This window comes from Calonectris borealis, chromosome 3, assembly GCF_964195595.1.
Source record: "Calonectris borealis chromosome 3, bCalBor7.hap1.2, whole genome shotgun sequence".
Lineage (NCBI taxonomy): Eukaryota > Metazoa > Chordata > Aves > Procellariiformes > Procellariidae > Calonectris > Calonectris borealis.
This window is the reverse complement of record NC_134314.1, coordinates 120,340,933-120,361,049: the sequence shown is the minus strand read 5'-3', so window position 1 is coordinate 120,361,049 and position 20,117 is coordinate 120,340,933. Positions and strand designations below refer to the sequence as shown.

At 40.6% G+C, this 20,117-nt stretch overlaps 1 protein-coding gene across 4 annotated transcripts in view; it reads right to left on the bottom strand.

The window, feature by feature from the left end:
- Window positions 1-5,918: 5,918 nt before the first annotated feature.
- KIF16B (kinesin family member 16B) overlaps window positions 5,919-20,117 on the bottom strand; it is a 140,430-nt gene continuing 126,231 nt past the window's right edge. For all 4 annotated transcript variants that reach the window (XM_075147684.1, XM_075147685.1, XM_075147686.1 and 1 more), the window contains one exon: window positions 5,919-7,109. In XM_075147684.1, coding sequence (XP_075003785.1) covers window positions 6,951-7,109 — 159 coding nt within the window. In that variant the 3' untranslated portion in view covers window positions 5,919-6,950. The remainder of the gene's footprint in view (window positions 7,110-20,117) is intronic.

Sequence of the window (20,117 nt, the reverse complement as noted above, 5' to 3'; positions counted from 1 at the left end):
CCTTTTGTCCTGCAAGGTGCAGGACGCCAGATGGGTCTTAATAAAGCAGCCAAACTTGCCCTGTAAAATCTCATCCTGCATGTAAAGGCCAGACTACTCAGTACGACTTTCAAATGTCACCCCTAATTTAGTTCACTGAATGAAATACATGTTGCCAATACACCCTAACAGAGTCCCAGTTAGGATTGGGAAGCCCGCAGCATTTCTCACTGACACACTAAAACCTTGCTCCACCACTACAAGAGAATGGGGGAAGCGAAATCCTCCCGCATATGAGATGAGCTGTGCTGAAGGATGCCCTCATTTCTTTCACATTTGAGCAATTCTGGTTCCATTCAGTAGATAATGCTATGCAAATGTTATTGTTACCGCAGATTAAGAAATTTGTGATACGTGTTTTTACAACAAGCGCTTGGGTTTGTTTGTTTTTTTAATTTTCTTGCAATTTTTTTGGCATACATCCATTCTCCATTGCCTTTCCTAATGACACCCAGTGCTACTCACACAACAGATAAAGCCAAAGTCTGGCATATAATTAAGATGTTAAGAGGTAACTTCATCTGGACACATAAACCCGAGCACCTGCCTATGAAAGCAGGTGCCAGAATCAATACGCTCGAGCAGCTTGGAAGCTTGTCCAAGAGTCTGTTTTCACATGCTGTTGAGCAACCTTTTCATGTCAGAGCACAAAGGGCGTCCGCCATACCTCCTGGAAGCCCTGGCTTCCCAGAACCGGCAATTTCGTTTATCCACACTGCACTAATGAACACTCCCAAGCTCAAAATTGGACAGATTGGAATACAGGAAAAACTGAGATATCTATCTAATTGCTCACACAGTCTTATGCTGACCTTTCGGAGGGCTGTATTGCCCCTACATTGTCCAGCACTCTTCCCCCTGCTGCTCAGCTACTAAAATCACAGAATTATTTAGGTTGGAAAAGACCTTTAAGATCATCAAGTCCAACTGTAAACGATGAGAATTAGAGGTGGTTATGGATGGAAATGTGCCATGGCTTGTTTTTTCAGCAGCAGTACATTACCTTGGCTCCTGTTGAACTCAATGGGAACAACAGGCGATTTGATACGCAGATGGTTTCAGTTTCCATAGAACAATTCTTGAAGCTCTCATTAGTATGCTCATTTGCACCAGGAAAAGGAGTAAATTCCAACTCATGCATCTCCTAGCTATCCACGTTCGGGAATAAAAGACAACCATGTTGCAGAAGTCCTGAAAACACACTGAGATTTCCCAGTTTTTAGGGGTTTCCCAGTAATTTAGGGTTTTTTCCCCTCCTCGTTTTTGAGACTCTGATTTTAGATGTAATTCACAATACCAAAAAGCAAGGACATTGATTTTTGCAGAACGTGACTAAAACCCGGTTTTAATCTGTGATCGCCGATCCATATCTTAAGGAAAAACAGATCACCACAGAGGCAACCCCCGTCTCAAGGCCACATTAAAACAGACTAACATGAAGAAAAGACACTGCTGGGCAAGGACGGTGACAAAAGGTAGAGTCCCACAAAGACCTCCGGACCTAAACAAGGAGGTTTATTAAATAGAAGGCTCCCTCTCCTCAAACATACTGTTTGAAGAAAGGCTCATGTCAAATGTTAATTGCAATGGAAAAGAATACAGGAATGATCATGAAAAAGTACAATAATGCCCCAAAAAGCTGTAGCATGCAAGACCTTTGAAAGCTCAGAAGTTCAAAATATGTAAAAAGATCAGAAGCTCGTGTTCCACTTTGCTAGATCAGAAGATGATGACATAACTACCTCTTTTCAAATAATAAAGGGTTTTCTTTTTCTTCAACTCTTCCCAGCACATTCTTCTAAACCGTCTGTAAAACAAGAAAACAGAAAGGAAATAATCAAAAACTTATGAAGAATGAGAACAAGCCATTCAGACAAAACTGTTATGAGAAGATAGAAGAAGCTATCAAAAGAAACAGAGAAGGACTTTGAAAAAGTCTGTAGACTTTTTTCTTGGATCTATTTCTCTTTCTAAGACCGATTTCTTAAAAACAACAACAAAAATACTGCCGAAACACTCTGTGAGCGCACAAGCTGTGCTACGGGGAGCTGACACTTCAGCTGTCAGCATGACATTGGAGAAAAATGTCAGTGTTTATAAAGAGAATAAAATTACAAAGCATAGAAACAGGGCTACCCATGCTGTCGCTAGCATTTTTTGCTGAGACACGAGTCTAAAGCCTCTAGCCCAAAATCTTGCCTCCATTTTATCAAACATTAATGTGATCCCTTAAGGCTTCCACACACACCCACTCCTTTTAAAACTGTTTTAAAACTCAATCTCGAGAAGGCAAACGAACAGTATCTTTTGCGATCCGGTGTTCTTGCCCAGTTGGACAAGCTCTTTTACTGATTTAACCGCAGCAGACAGGATGGCATCATGGAAGTTTACGTATTTCCCACAAAAAAGCATATTCAGGTCACAGCTCACTTTCCCTACCTGTTTTGGTTTTGGGTTTCTTTTCTGATCAACTTCGTTGTCATTGTTTTGACAAAAGTGCATCCACAACAGCATTCTGGTCTGCAACCAATTATAACAAAACCCTCTCTTATATATAATATAGTAAAACAACGTTAAAAAAAAAAAAAAGTGGCAGGATCCAGTATATCAAAAATTCACTTCATAGGTCTGCCAAGACAATATACCCAGACTTCAACCCCTAAACTGCATCTCGGGACCTATGCAACTCCATAGATCTTAATTGCTCACGAAGACCTTCCTGCAAAGGAACGTCTTCTACTTCCCATGATGAGGTTTGGAAGCCATCAAATTTTTGCTCTTCAGCTTATCAAATGTATGGGTTTTTTTCCCCCAGGATCTAACGAAATACAGAGAAAAAAAAAACAGGAGTGGAAATAAGAATCTTGCTAAGTTAAAAAGAATTAATTTCTTCCAATTTTGGGCCTTCAGTGAGCCAGCAGCATATAAAATTTCAAGCTTTATCACAGTCAAGAACAAACGTATTTCTTATTCTCATATACGGGATAGGTCGCATGAACAGTAAATAGGAAATTCTGCAATAGCTTTTAAAGGATCACTGATTAAACTAGAAAAATTGGGTCTGATTGCGTGGAGCAACACATTTACTGCACCGCTTTTTTTTTTCTTTTTTTTTTTTTTTTAATTTACATATTTCTGTTCCTCATTTTATCTGCAACAACTGCAAAAACTTGAAGTAACCAGCCAAGCTGTACACAGGTGTTTTTTTCGCCCCTCACATTTTCAGGGCAATTCTAAAGACCCTCATCTCTAACATCACCTCCAACAGCAGCAGCTGAGCATCGGTTTTAGGGCTGACCCTGCGGGCTCTGGGGACAGGACAGCTTGTGGAGCCGAAGGACTGCCAGGAGCCATTTAGCAGCAGGGCTTTGGGGGCTGCTCTATCTCTTTCCGATGCGAAGCAGCATACTCAGAGGAAAAGCACTTCTAGTTAAAGGAGTGAAGGGTCAAGACAAATAAGGAGGCTTTGCCCAGAGGTTTTTTGCATCTTGACCAAGTTATCATGCAGAAAAATAGCCCAGCACCATCTCCAGTGTGCCTTTTGGCCTTTTTTGGGCATCCCTATTGACGAAAAATTGCTGTAGGGGCAGCAAAGGCATAAGGCAAGTGGTTTGGTGACTTAAATGGAGGCACAACTTCAGTTACATGAGTAGGAGCGATGCCCCGGTTCAGAAAAGCACTTAAATACATGCTTCGCTTGAAATAGAAATACAGAAGTTCAGGTTTTGCTTAAGGACTTTGCTGATGCGAAGCCCACAAGCCCAATTACAGAGGCACTTTGAAAAAAAAACCGTACAAGGCCTGGAGATGACTTTCACAATGTTTTTGTAAGTGCCAATATTTTAAAAATAAAATGTGGAGAAATTTAGAGCCTGAGGATGTCTTTACAGAAATGCAGTTTGCACCTCTTGAAAATGGCTAATAATTTCAACATACAGCTCAGCTTCTATTGAAAATTTCTCATGAAGTCTGGGTTTAAAGACTGTAGGTTATAAAGAGCCATCGTATTTTTACTGATGAAATTATTAAAAGATGCCTCTTAGTCTAGCCTAAGTTTGCAGTCATTGATTAAACTCTGAGTACCACTGAAGGATACATAAGAAGGTGGTAAAAGCTGGTAGCCTGGGGTTGCGGTCCTAATTGCATGCTTACACTTGCATTTCTGTAGCTTTTAACTTGATGACATTTTAAATGGAGTGATTAATCGGCCTTTACTTTGTTACCTGCAACGTACACATTTAACGCTGCAGGCCAGATAAACTAGCCAACATAAATTAGCCACCTTATTGGCAGGTTTATACCAGTAGAGCATCTGGTCCTCCCTGAATTAATCTGTGCTGTAGACAGGAACCGAGTACAAGTCTTTTAAATTCTTGTGAAAAATACGAATATTCATATTTTTCACCCGACTTAACTCTCTGTCTAGTTGTGTTTTTCTTAAACAGGTTCTCCAAATCCAAAGTGACATGAAGCATGGGACTTACCTCTGGGAGGACTGTGCAGAGTAGCATTTGCCATGCGTCATGTCGGAGTTTCGCTCATCAGGCTCTGTGCTGCTTGCCACGGGAAAGTGCTTGGCACCACTGGGGTTTTTTCAGGTAGGAAATCTGCAGAAACTGGGTTTGGCAGCAGATAAAGCAGCTTGCCATTTCTTGGCCTGCCAGGTCCTTTCATAGAAGTGGCACTCAGGAAATAATGCCCTACAGTTATGTAAAATTCATTTTTTACAACTCTTAAGCATTAATTCTTTATCATGTTGCATTGCAATGAGGCAGGAGGGGGAGCAGGCCAAGGGAGAAGGAGAGACAGAAGAGACTTTCTGGTTTTCAGGTGCAATTTAGGGTCCCAGGCCACTATGAAAACCAGCAATACCATGCCCAGTTTCTGCCTCTGAAGAATTCATATGGGTCACGAGAGTAAATACAGCCAAGTGAAGTTACCGATCTTCCGTTACAGTGTGCAGCAACATCAAACTCCATTTACTCAGCTCACCGGAGGAACCCAGCGAGGACCCAACCTCCCCTTTCTGATTCGGGAAGCACGGGCAAAGCCAAACGGTGGGGTGAAGAAGGAAGGGAGGACACGGCCTCGTGGTCAGGGGGATGATACGTGCACAGAAGGGCCCTGGGAGAGATCGGAGAGGTGCAATAGAAGCACAGGCCATGGTAAGGATCACAAGGTCAGGTCCCTGTCGGTGATGAAGCTAGCGTTCCAGTGCAGAAATGCATGAGGGAGACTGGGAACAGCTGGGACACGGTGCAAAACCAGTTTGGGAATGAACAGGTTTGATTGGAATGCTTAGCTTAAAAACCTGGCTCCCTACTGAAGGTGTTAAGATGCTCGAGTCAGATACAGTCAAACATATCCAAGGACATTGAAGTCTACCCTGCTGATAATAGGGCTCCGGTAGTTCAGAAACTTTACCGTAACTTTTGTTTTCACTGAAATGAATCAAAATTATAAAAATACTCTCAAAATTTAAATGATCCGTTCTAATAATTTTTTTTCTTTTTCTTCTTTCTTTTTTTAAATTATAAATTCTTATCGTAGCAGGCTAGGCTTAGTAACAGAACCCAATTATCTTTATACATCATATTAAATGTAAAACATAACTGTTACTATAATTTAAGTCATGAAATAAAAATGTCACCAGTGTTGTTACTTTAGGTTTTAATAATCATTTTCTACAACATGAAATAGTTTGATTACCAAGACCTACCGGTGGCCAATGATGGCGACTCACAAACAATGCTTCACACTCCTAACAAATGGCACACAAAACTTACCTTTCATATTGTGTTTTTAATAACTGGAAGTTGTTCGATTTTGATTTTTATACAACCAATTATACATTAACATGTAGACATACTCAATTCCAGTCACAGTGTATATATATTTTTGGATCCACAGCAATATAAAATGACTTCTACCTGTATATACATGTGCAAGTCTGAATGCGTCCTGAGTAATTTTAAAGTACTATTAGTCAAATCCTGTAAATTTTAACCGATGCAAATAAAACTCAGGTTTTACAGTGTTATGCTATTGTGAAGAAGCTACTTTTAAAAAAAAAATATAACACTTTGCATTAGCTTTATGCATAGCTATGAGCTCTGTACAGTGCACAGTACCCACTTACAGTCTGGGTAATTAGAAAATCTGAAAAGATGCTGACCTCATTCTTCGGTAACTATTGCTTCCTCTGCTTCTTAATTAATGGCAAATGATTCGTTCTGCTTCAAAACAACGAAGTGTGGAAGACTTCTACAGGGCTTAAATTATAGTCTTTCTGCTGCATATATTTTTGTAAACATTCAAGTTGCCCAGGCCCTTTAATTCTTCTGCGGAAAACCATACAATTATACAGTCAAATAGTTAAAATGTGTGTCTGGGAGGGAAAACAAACACCAGTGGAGTACCAGCATTACCTTAAACGCCACAGTATGCTATCAGGAAACAAAAGATAAAGTGTTCTGTAAGGAACAGCTTGGACAGAAACCGAAAGGCTGCTCAGAAACCCTCTGTCAGCATGACACACCGCCACGGTAAACACGAGATGCTCTCGCACCACCAGAACGAATTGTCCGAGCAAACGGGAAGGAAGCACTCCCGCTAAGGAGCGGATCCAAACACAGCACGCGAGTCAGAATCTCTGTACAGTATTAACAGAGCAACTTACACAAAAATGTCTGTATACCCCACACCAGGAAAATGCAGGCACTAATACGAGAACTGGTGAAGGCCAAAGGCTAGCGCTGGGGAGTAGCTGTCTTTAACTGGAGTCGTTTTGATGCAACTTCCCAGGTATGGAGGAAGATACCTTTTTTCCTTCCCCCCATTTCTCTCGCACCGCAAAAGTGAAGGCACCACTCCGACTGCGCTCCTCCGGCAGAAGGGTCCCGGTCCAAAAGTTAGCTGGTCCCGTGGCTGCTATAGTCAAAAACGCCTTTCCTGAAGAAAGGTGAGAATTCGCAGATGGTGTGTTTTGACAGACATAGCCCCACTTTATCAATGTGCAGCGGAGACGATGGAGATTTCAGCATTGCGGAGAAAAAGCTCCTGAGGTATTTCTGTGGAACAAAATGCAAAATGTCATAAGGTTTGCTTGATCAAATTGATTAGGACCACTTTGAAGAATTAAATGAATACTGGTATAAAAAAAAAGAAACACGATCTCCATAGACTGTGAAGAGTCCTTTTAATAACCGTCAGCATTTAAATCCATTCATTTAACATGTCTACTGAAATGTCTGTATTCAGCTCAGGAAAAGCAGAAAAGAACCATTTTCCACTTTCTTCCCCTGCCAAGCTTAGTAACTGTTTTATCCTGTGCTTGTGTGACGCTTTCTGGTTTATTCTGTAGTCATGTAAGGCTTTCTGCTAACCATGACCTGCTAATACTGCCGTCTAGCATTACCAAACACTATAGCAGATGCAAACCTCAAATCCATTCTGCAGGAATTTCACTACATATGGACACAAAAGGCCTTCAGAAATCTTTCCCTCATCAAGCCTCCACCATCCTTGCATCAAAAAGGATTTGTTTTGATCAAGGCCATCTGCACAAAGATTGCATGACTTCCATATTATCTCAGAACCTACCAGCGTCTTTTCACTGAGCTGCCCTCTAAATTTCATGGGTTTTTAAGTCTTACACATAAGAAACATTTCCCTTCCCAAAAGTTAATATTCAACAACCGCTGTGCGGCTTGCATCCGTTTGTACCTAGAGAAATTGTGACAGATGTCCGTTAACACGAAGTTAGTTTTCACAAACCTGATGGGGCTTCCTTCACATATGGGTTGAATTATTACAATCATTTAGCATGATTTAAGAAGTCATATTTATAACTTTTGAATGAAACACAGTAGGCGAAACGTTGATCCGACGGGTGCTAAAAAAGTACCCATTGTCACCCAAATAGTCGTAAGGCAAATCTCATATGGAGCACAGGGATAACCTCCTTTGCTCTGTTACAGACTGACCACACAAAAAGAAAACTTGAGAAATTATTCACTAACCTTGAATGCAGTGGGAAATACACCCGCAAGACAGAACAGCACAATCTCCTATGAAGACCACAAGGTTTAGTTATTTGAATGGAGCAGCTTTTGGGTCATGGAAGTGGTTCCATGTTCGGGAAGCAGTCCTAATTATTCACTCTCTTCTCAAGGAGAATTCTTCCATACTATAACAACCTGTTATCTACTTAAGTGCCTTGGAAACCAGCTGTATTAATATCACAGAAATCAGGATAACAAAAAACAAGAAAAAAAAGCAGCTGGCACATAAGCTATTCTCTTGGCAAGATTGGGGGATTTTCTTTTTTATTCAGCTCTCCCACAGGTTGTATTAATGTTCATGAAAAAAAATTTCATTACAAAAATGCCTTCAAGATGAATTCCAACAGACTAAGAGGTAATTTAAAGTGAGCAACAGATGTCATATCAACATTTGTCATAATTAGTTCACAAAGTAGGGCCCTTTAAAAAAAGTCCCAATCCAGTAATGCCTGAAGGATGAATATGGAAGAAAATCAAACGTAAAACATGGCATCCTCTAAGAGTTTTAGCACTGTGCTGAAAAGTTACTGCAGTAATTCCAGTTTATGGCTACCAAAGGCTCAAAGGTACCCAAATATCTCGCCAGAGACATTACAAGACCTATTGCATTCACCTTGGTATGTATGGCCAGATAATTGACTGTCATGCCTTTCCTGCAGAGCCATTATTCATTGTTTTGGCATGATAGCTCTAATGGCAGAGCAAAAAATCCCTCTGCTATAAGCGTATACTTATCTGACAGGGAAACGCTAGGAACAGCAGGTATACTTATTTTCCCAGATCTGTGCACAAGAGTTGCTCAGTGAATATCACAGGTTCTCTGAACATGAAAAAGATCCTTGGGAAAATGGCAACAAGCAGACCCTACCAGATTATGATGGAATTCATTTTGTACGAAGGTTTCCAGCCATATGGCTTGGCACTATGTGCTCTTCAATAACCACCTCTGAGCAAATTAGCCCTCTTTTAAATCCCATATCTGCATTTGCCCTTGTTTGCAATGCTGATGTGTTAGCATAGCACAGAGCTGATGTGCCCTTGACACAAAGAAGCTGTTGCTTCAATGAAATAAAGGCTGCTCTGCCCAGATATGCTGGCTAGGAGTTAAGTCTCATAGTGAGGGAAACAGTGATTGATGGCAGAAGTGTTTGCTCACACCACAAGCATATGCCTCGATTAAAGAGCTGTGGCTAGGCAGTAAGGGGGAAGGTTGCTCTGTCCTCTTGGCTGCAACGTGGATGATGAAGTGGAAGAAAGCGGAAGGAGAAAAGGAAGAGTGCTCCTTACCGGTGCGTGGAAAGATGCTTCCCAAATTCAGATAGGATAGGGAGAGGATGAGGGTGACAGCAAGCTGCGAGAGGGGCAGGAGCACATCAACACCAAGGATGACGTAAAGAAAACCTTCTTCGAGATCCAGAAGGGACTCGGCATGGACTTTGCTGCAACCCAGGAAGCCACTGCAAGCTGCTGGAGTGGGAGCAAGGCTAGATGAAAGGATCTCCTCTGTCAGCACTCAGTGGGCAGAGGGAGAGTTGTTTTCAAAGCTTTTATATTAAATCCATTTCCAGCAGCCGATATGATTTTTCTCCATTTACAGAATCATGTTATTTGTGCTGAGTTAAAACTAGGTAGGAAGCACTCTGGTATCTTTTGATGTGCTCCCTTAAAAAGAAAAAATTTCTGAGCAGACACCGGCAAGCTCAGGGTGCCTTCATAGAAACATGTCCAAATTTTATACAAATCAGTCACTTCCTACCAGCATTTCACCAATAGCATCTAAATCATTGCCCCAGGTATGCAAAGCACTACATTATAGCAATCCTACTTTTGCTAGGTTTGCATGATTACCTTGGCAAGAAAGAACTAGATAACTGCTACAAATATTCCAAAAGGCTTGGTTTTATTACTCGTTTTCGTTTGTTAGCCTTTCAAAACTCCAGCCATTTGTTCCGGGTTATTTAGTCTGGTAATCAGTGTTCTTCCAAACGTACTTTGGAGTTTCATTTCACTGCTAGTGTTCAACTCGCTACGTTGTGGTTTGCTGGAAAAGATCCTAATTATAAATCTGTCAACATCCCAGTGTGAGGGCACAGGACCCCGGCAGTGTAACAGGGATGTACAATGGGTAACTTACACACCGATCGTGTTGGTTGATCAGTCTAAACACACATTCAGGAACACCGGGTTAGAGAACGGAAATACTCTTGGCATGTACAAAACTCTTAAAGATTGAAAGCCAGGTTAAAAAAATAATCCAAAATACGAAAAGTGGTTTTGCCCTCTTGGCACGCATTACAATCCTCATGGCCTTTAACTTAAAATTTATGACAGCCATGTCTGCAAGTTTTAACTTTGTATCCCAAGCGTTTGCAAAGGAAGCAAGAGTGGAGAAAGTGTTGTGAGGCCTGAAGGTTTTTCTTTACTTACTATTTTGAGTAGCTTTCCCTCCCTTTTAACTATGTGATTAGCAAAATGGCAACCATTTTAAAAGCTTATTAAAATCATTTTAATAGGGTTCACCTTTTTAGCAGTAGGCCAGTGTTCATCTCATGCTCAATCCATCTGCACAGCAAAGTCATTCTAATGATTTTTGCACTACTTTGTGATGTGGGGACCTCATAATTTTATACATTTTAATATAAATCCATAACTTAATTTAAAGTTATTAAAGTTATTACAATCAAAAAGCTTTCTGGAATGTGAAAGTGTTCTTATCATCCTTTCAATTGTGGCATATTAAAGAGGAATTCAGTTCAATGACATTGTTCTCATAATCCATTACAAATAGCGACAGCCTCAGAGACCAATAGCAGAGCTTAGCAGGAATTGGATTTTTCATTAAACTTTGGTGTGTTTAAAAACTCATCAACTCTGGTAGTTCCAGAAAGTGAAGAAACTTTGAGCTTTCTCTCTCCTACTGCTGTTTCTAGCAATTCCCTCAAAAAAGTCAGCATTTTAAATTCTTTGAATATAACACTTTACAATTAGCATAATAAATATCACCTGCTAGTATTTGACAGAGCTGAAAGCACCACAAACTTTAATAAGATAAACCTTACAAGGCTTTAGGGATTTTTGAAACAATAGCCTCTTTTCTTTGAAACAATACCTCCTTTTCAACACCTACACATCAATGTGACAGTCAAAAGCTTTACCACAAGGTCACAGAAGGTCATTGGTGGCAGAGGCAGGACTAATTAACTTGCTCATCTAACTTCTAGCATTGGCTCCTCTCTCCCTTGAATATAGAAGCCAGTTTCTCCCAGCACCAATCACATAATTATTCTGTTGACTACTGTTAAGTGCTGCAAGCTTTAAATCAAATCTTGATTTGAATTATTCATAGAGCAAAGCATATGCAGGTATCAACAGCTGTTTTCTATAGGATAGGGATCTGATTACAAAAAAAAAAAAAAAAAAGAGACACCTATTGAAGCATATTCCTTGACTCTGAAAAACCACATTATGCTGCAATTAGGTATTTGCAAAGTAAGATCTTCCCGACGAAGACTCTAGCCCAAAACAAGCAGACAGGAACATGCTCCGCTTCCAATCTGTGATCACAAAAATGAGGATCTGCTTCAAAGACAACGCGTGCAAAGGGACCCTGCTGTAATGCAGAAACGGGAGTGCATCTCCTGCCTTTGTCTCCTAGGAAGAAATTGTTGGGCGTATGCAAAGGAAAATGTACATTTGGGGATCCTTTCCGAAATTAACCAACTTTCCCTATTTTGGACCTTTCCATTGGTGTCTTAAAGAGAAAAAAAAAATTACTTCCAGGGTGTTTTTTCAAATACAAACCGCTACAGAAACACCAGCTATCATCACTAACTACAGTCTCTACTGCAAAAAAAGCCTGGCTTAAATGGCACTGACAGAAGATGGTGTCCCACAGAGACTTCAGGCTGGCAAAGGGCCCTGTCTGGGGTGATACTATGTACAGAATCTGAAGAGAAGAGATTGTACGTTTTCCCAAGAAAAATAGGATTTAAACTTCTCATTAGATCTGCTTCTTCCATGGCTGCGTTTTTTGGGTTTTTTTTCTCCTTACTGGCAAAAGTCAGAGGGAATTAACACGCTGTACGGGGAGGTAAGCTGGGGTTGCAGCCTGCGATACCCCAAGGAGGGTGCAGAAGACAGGAACCCTTAGGAAAAGGGCTGCAAGCTGAGCCAGCTCTGCCTCATCCGGGACACAGACCACATCTCAAACACCACGCAGGACTGGATTATCTGGGTCAGGTGTGGAGGACAAGGAAAGCCACTAGCCAGCATATAAGAAGTTGCTTTATGAACTGATTTCCAAGGGATCAGGTTCTCTTACGCCAAATACCCCAACATTACACAGCAAGGGGTATTCACAAGCTGTCCAAACCGAGGTGTTTTATCCAAGCAGTGGTCCCAGCAGGCTCCTCCTGTGGTCTGCAAGGATAGCTTGGCCCTCTAGGTCACGATTCGCTTCACCACAGTTAAGCTTCTGCCCCTGTGCCACTAAAACCATCTCCCCTTCCCTTGGGGACCACCTGAGGCTAAACTGGCTAATTAGGAGTAATTGCCAGCATCATGCTCTGATAGCTCTCTAAAAGTAGTTTCAGATCCACTTCTGGATTTATTAAATTTGAGCAAGCAGGGAAAGAATTGGCAGATAGCAAGAACATAAAATACGAGGTGGCATCGCTTTGGAGTACAGCAGCTCGAAAGGATGGGGGACCATACACAGACTATGACGAATATCTTCACCTCCAGCCATTCAAGATTAGGATCAACTCTCCGCTCACCAGATATAACTAGCTCAGAAACGTTTTGGTTTTCTTTTTTTTTTTTTTTTTAATAAAGAAAACATGAGGCTTCAATTCTTTTCCCCAACACCTCGACATACATTGCAAGATATCATAAAGCAGCTCTGAGTAAAATATGTGAGCAGGACAGCATGTGATATTCAATACTTCAAGTGATATTTCGGGCCCTTCAGGAAGTACCTCATCTCACCTCCAGATCCGTACACATTTATCTCCCACATACGCCCTTAGGTCATTAAGTGCAGCTGTGACTTCATAGCGATGAGAAAAAGACTTACTGCCTGGGAGACTACTGGTGCCTGAAGGATCTTATTTCTGTGGAAAATTTGGAGAGAAAGCTTCTAAAATTATGACACGACCACCTGGGCCGGTATCTTTTGCAGGAAGACCAGGACGGCTGGGTTCTCCTGAAAAAAACTCTTAGACACTGTCAAAGTTATGCAAAGCTTCCTTGAGGAGTCAGAGGTAACAAATGCCTCCAGAACGTATCTATCCCATAGGTACCAGAGACCTTGCTCTAGTCGCACACAACTTGTGTGAGCCCAGAGAGACTTTTCACGAGTGTAAAGACAGATTCACCCATGTTTGAAAATGACAAGTCACCACCGCGTTAGTCATAATATTAAAGGGGGGGTTATTTGCTTCAGATTGGCAGACGTTAATTAGGCTCAGGGCTGGATTAACTGGCTTCACATTACACAAGCCAAGAATAAAGGATTGACTCGTTTTAATCAAACCCTTCCTGTTCACTTTGATTAGGCCTAATCAGAAGCAAGGCTGTTTACAGATAATGCCTAGTAGTCACTGAAGGAAAAGAAAAAAAATTATCAAATAAATAAATAAATCAAGAACTTCCCAATCAGTATCACCTTACCTTGTGTTTGCATGTCTTATACCTCTACGTACAACTCCACCCCACGCGCCAACAATTTCCATCCAAAACAAATTCTACATATAGACCCTACATATAATTCTACAGCCATGCACAACGCACATCACCAGCTCTCCCGACGCACGCCTATGTTAAACTTCCTGCTGTCTTACTGACAGACTGTGCCTGCACGAACGTCCTCTTACCAATGGAGGAAAGCAAGCCTGGCACCGCAGGAGCCAGTACTGCTGGGGATGCAGCAGCCAGGCACAGCTTTGGGGGGAGCAGAGCATTTGCTGCAGGGTCCAGCTGCCTGTGCCATAGGCTGGCGACGTTTCCACAGAAACCAGGATTTACAGATTTCCCTTTGCACAAATAATATGAGTACGGCAAATTATGCTAGGTTGGTTTTTTTTTTTTAATATACTAGCAAATATCTTGCCAGTTTGACTGTGGTACACGTATGTGAACTCTTAACTCAGGAGACAGGAGGAGATGAGATTGAAAGCTCCTACCAAAAATGTAAGGTAGCTCTTTTGTTAGTGAACAGATTTACCTATATAGCTCCCAAATGTTAACATGGCTGTAAATGCTGGATCTACAAAAAACAAAATTTTACTTTGAGAGCAAAGAATTTTGCCTCTGCTTTTGTTGGAGCCACAAAACTGAACTATGGAGACTTGTATTCTTGCCACTAACACTGCAGCAGTCTGTATTGGTGGTGGACTTAAACCAAAGCAGAGAGAGAAGCAGCAATAACATACACACCACTCCTTTGGGCACGTTTAGAGCTATCTAAATGACTTTGCAACTAAGCAGGTAAGAATCAAGCTCTTTAAGCAGCTAAATTCCATTTAAAAACCCCAGAACTTACATTTTTAGCCCCTTGGGAAATTCTCCCTACGTTTTTAGGTGCAGCGTAATGCAGATTCCTTGAATCAGGGTTCGTTTCCTCCACTGCTATACAGGTGAAAGCAGATTTTACCACTACATCTCCAGAAGCGTTTGAGTGCCACTAAAATTTAATTTTACTCAGGGTGGTACTGAAATTTACTTGAATTCATACACCTTTTTGAATTTTCGTAATGTACAAGCATTCTGAGAGATGCCAGTTATGATTCAAGGTGAAATTGCTCTCCCAGGTTTTCAAAATCCAAACTATTCATTATAGCTATTTAGAGCTTTTTTCTGTGCAAGTCTAATGGCATGAGCACATTATGTTGAATTACTATTATGCCGCATCAATTGAATTAACTTCTGAAGTCAGTCTACATCCCAAATTACAATCTTATTCTGCCTGAAATTCATTTAAAATCCACAGGACTTAATATTTCTTACAACGCCTGCATGCTAAAAGCTTATATTTGTTGGCTCTAAGTAGCTGCAATGAAAACTGAATTGTAGGCTGGCAGGGGGAAAAAAAAAAGGCAGCAAGGTCTATGATTTACAGGTGCTCTGTCAGCGTGAGTCTTCTTTTGGAAGTGAACGGCCATATTAAAAAAGATCAAAACAGACCTGACTAGTGAAGAAAACCAATCTTCTCTCCGAAGCACAAGTCAAAACAAGTCCTGTCAAAATCTATTCAAGAAAGAACAGCAACAGGATTGAATTTACCACACATCCCCGGGCCAGCAGCGACAGCGTGTCGTCTGCTGGAGCGGCCTTGGCAAAGAGCTACCAAAGCACTTGACATGCTTCACCCTCTACTTCCTTTGGCGAAATCAGATGCTGGAGGATGACCGATACACTCGCTTTGAAAAGGGATAGCACCGAGTTCAACCCAGCGTCCTTGGTCGAGCACTCCTTCTATTCATCTGCTCACATCTGAATGTGGAGAGCCATTATTGGAGACCGATGAAAAGTAGACAACTTCACAACTTGATTTGTAGGAGGATGTTGGGAAATTTATTCTGAACTGACGGCAAAACACATTATGACGTGCAGCTAAACTAGAGTTCAAACTATACGCTGTCACATATCCTGAACTTACTGAATTATGATAAACATACCTCTCTTCTGATACTCTGAAATCTCTAAAAAGGAAGGAAAAATGGTCTCTGAATTGCACATCTTATTTAATTCTTTGGTTGCAATGGAGATAACATTTTATCACAAATGATCCAGTTTCTGAGGTAGAGATCTGAAGTTATACATCTAAAGAAAGAAACACCAAAATTATTGTGAAGGGGTATGTATATTATGTCAAGTTACCTCTAGCAAACTCCGCAAAACAGGGTTTCAGACCTGATCTTGAATAAGGCACTGAGTTTAGGCAAATGAGACCAAGGGACTGCTTACGCTCACTGTTCCTTTTGCACCCAGTAGCCTGTTGGACCAGAGCTTAAAATCAACTCATCCAGAAAATAACCCCAGGCTTTCACTCCTTCTAAACTACGATCTTTCTCTTCTATTGCTATTATAAGAATAACGTCTTGCATTTGCTGTGGGCCTGGCTAAGAGTCTGTGGTATTTAATCAAAGTAACTTTTTATTGGTATAGGACCAACTGCCGACGTACACAAAATCCTAATTTCGACTTATTTGTATCTAGTGACTGTAATCAGTAAGTAAAATTGATTTTATTTATTCACTTTTTGAAGCCAACACGCCTCACACGAGAAGCAGCACCACCCAAAAAAAGATGAAATGCTTCACTGAGAGCTGCTATAACTCCTCTTTGAGGACTGCTGCTTCAAAGAAGAAAAGCCAGGTGCCTTGGGCAGCCCTGGTGATGCACTGAAGGATGGGAACCTGCCATGTGAAATTGCTCTCAGATGGCTAACTGCAAAGTCTGCAGGCAAGGCAGGACTTTCGTGTTGTTGCTGAAAAGCAGTTATTTTTGTTCTTAAATTTTTTAAACAGTTACTAGAGGTTATGAAAGGCATTTGGTGCAGACTAACTATACCTCATCTAAAAAATGACCCGTGACATGGATTTCATATAATTGATATTCACAATATGGCCCAACCACACACGCTCTTCTCTGGTCTTTGGGGATGCATCTATGCTCTTTCCTCCCGTGCTCCCATTACATCCCTATTCCTCTAGTGGGAAATTAAAACCATCTCTCCGAGATGCTGCATTCTGTAGTTCAGACTATGGGTATGAAACAATCTTCTCCAGGATTATCAAACGCTGACATTTGCATCGGTCTGCTTTTGCACTAGCAGTCATATCTGGTGTGCATTCGTGTCTGTAACAAAAGAAAAAGCTTCCTTTTGTCTTTCAATGATTATCAAATGTATTCCGAATGCTTTCTGAAGCCCTTCTCATTGAGATGCTTCTAAGAACAGTATTTACAACTGCACTGTCAGAGGCAAACATTCAATCTGCAACAGCCAGGCTGGTGAACAGCTGGCTTTAAAGCCCTTCTTAAAAAGCTTTGGTATTAGGGATGTTGTTGTAAGCTGATACTGGAGTCTAATAATTTCCTTTTAATAATCACTTTGAACAGACACATAATCAGTAGCTTTGAAAGGTCTTTGTGACTGGCGTCAGAGTCAGGATAAATCAAACAGAAATGGTAACTCTGACCCCACTTGACAGGTTTTTTTACAATAGAAACATCAATTTGCCTGTAACTAGCATGAAGCAGGTTGCCTCAGTTAAACAGATTAAGGGATGGGGCTGTGAAACAAAGGCCAGTGGGATGTACTCATGAAGTCCAAAGCAAATATTCAGATGATGAATCATCTAAAATCTCATTAAGATGTTTCTGCCCTCGTGAAGGAAAACCTCAAGAAATGAGGTCTCAGACAGACTCAAACATTCTGTTTGCCCAAATTTGTTGACAAATATTTTGAGATTTTTTTCTTCCCCTCAGATATTTCTTTTGCTGGTTGTCACCAAGCTGTTAATTCCAAAACTAATAATACATTTAAATAACAAGAACGAATTCAAGTTCAAGGAAAGGTGCTATTTCCATTATTTCATATTGTCCTTAAAAACCAGATTCTTGGAGCCATGCAAAACCAGCAGAATCTCACTTTTAAAGGGGAAATTTGGAGTGACTAGCTTTAGAGCCCTATACAAAAAAAAAAACAAAAAACAGCCCGAACCCTAGAAATTATCACCTCCAAAGGAATTCAAGTGAGAATACAAACTAAAAACAAAACAAAGCATTTGTCTTCTAAGTTAAAGAATCTTAAGTTAAAGAAGCTTAATTTTGTCTGTAGGTAACAGGAATATTTCAGTCAGTTCAGTGTCTACAATGCTTTCCCCAGCCAGTTCTACAGGTTCGAGAGCAAAATTGAATTATGCAGTTCATACAAGATTTATTTCTGCCTCTTGCATTAACACCTATCATTGAAAACCTCATCAGATGACATCAGGAAGTGAGGAGGTTAAGGACAATTGTATTATTAATTTTAAATAAATTGAGCGCGTCTATCTTTTAAAGAGGTTCAAAGTACCAAGAAAAAAAGAAGAGCAGAGACAATGCCAGGAAGATATATGTGCTTCTACAAATCCTGAAGTAGGCTTGCTTTACCATAGTGTTACAGGTTGACTTTCTTCCATTTCCCTGAGCTCTGCAAGTGGCAGCAAAAGGAAACACACGACTCCTACCGACCACTGAGCTGTCTGTCGGTGCCTCCCCGACCGGAGATTTTCTTTGTTCGCCTTTGCTGTCCACAAACAAACCTGAGGAAATGCAGCAGTGGGAATAAGGAACGGGAAACAGGGAACAGAGACAAGGAGACAAGCTGAGGCTTGGGGCAGCTTTTGTCTTCCTTTAAGCAACAACCTGTTGGGATATTTGTCAGCATAACAATTGTTTTTTCCTAAGCACGCTGGTGACAGCAAGAGTAGAAAAGAAAGCCTAGTGGGTCCATGGCTGCAAGAAACACGACTCAATCTGCTATGTCAGCTTAGACAGTTACTCCTGCCCAGTTTTTCTGGCTGCACAAGGGGAAAATGAGGCTAATAATCATCTTCATTACTACAACAAAGCATGAGTCCAGGAGAAGAAGAAAAATAATGAAGGGAATTATATGATATAGAAATGCAGAATCCAAAGAAGCTGGGATTTCAGGAATAACAACTTTTTCCTGTCACCCACAGATCTAGCAACTCACCAAGGAATAAAAGATATTCTGCAGTTAAAACAGGAACAGATACATTCACTGAATCACGTACCTCTTGTGACATGTGTTTCCTTTACAAAGTTTTTGCTTAAAAAATAAAAAAGGAATATACATCAACTGATTTCATTTAAAAAAAGGATTCTATACTCTTATCTACTGATTTCTAATTGCATGAAAGGATAGATACACACTAACTTCTATTCATTAACTTTAATCAAAAGAATTCTTGGCTGTTTCATTTAAGGCGGATTTAATCAAGCAAGGTTGGCTCTGAAGTGAAATTACAGTCTTTAGACTGCAGAACAATTAATTTCGAGTTTTGCCCTGCAACAGGTCCCTGATGAAATACTAAATTAATAGATTGCAATGGGGCATTTCGGATAAGTAATTTTAAATACAATTTAGGTGTTTTCTCTTAAAATGTATAGGCAAAACCTTTGTGCAAACTTGCATGTTCTTTTTCCAAACCTCAATGGAAATGTAAGATATTGGTCAAAAGACTTTCTATTATACCAGACATCAAAGCGAAAGTGTTTACATTGCAACTATGTATCACACTAGAGATCAAAGTCTTCTCCTGAGGTGCATCTCACACAACAATGTCCACATAATGTGCTTTCCTAGCAACAATGTATTGTGAAGTTTTTGGTTATTAAGCATTTGTACCAGCTAGAATAAATAAAGGAACTTCATGTTTTACATAAACTTTGCATTTATTGTGATTTTAAATCACAACCTTCATAATTTGGGGCTCTCTGGAGTCTTTTACCCCAAGTAATTTCATCTCCATTATGATGAAATACACCTACTTCTAATGTCAAGCTGAAATAAGGTAACTCCACATGACAATCTTAAAACAAAGCAAACCCTGCAGCCTCCTGATTCTAGTTGCCTTGAAAGGTACCACAAATCCCCTGCTGTCCTCAGCACTTCTACTGTGGCAAGAATCCGAGAGGCGATGCGCAGTAAAAACCAAACTCTTCCTAAACAGTCCCGCAAAGGACGTTTTGGACAAATCTTTTTATCATCAGGCACAAGGAAAATTTCCCTGACTAAAGCCAAAATGAGTCAAATAAAGAAACAGTTGAGGTATCTGCACTAGAACCAGCTCTCCGATTGTTGTACGCTTAGTTAATTGGAAGAGTAGTTTTGCTCCTACAATAACTCCCAGACTATCTGCTTCGTTTTCCCAGATCAGACTGAGCGCTCCAGTTTAGTTTTGACGTAAAGAAAAAGAGCCTGCAAGGCCATTTCAGTGACCAACT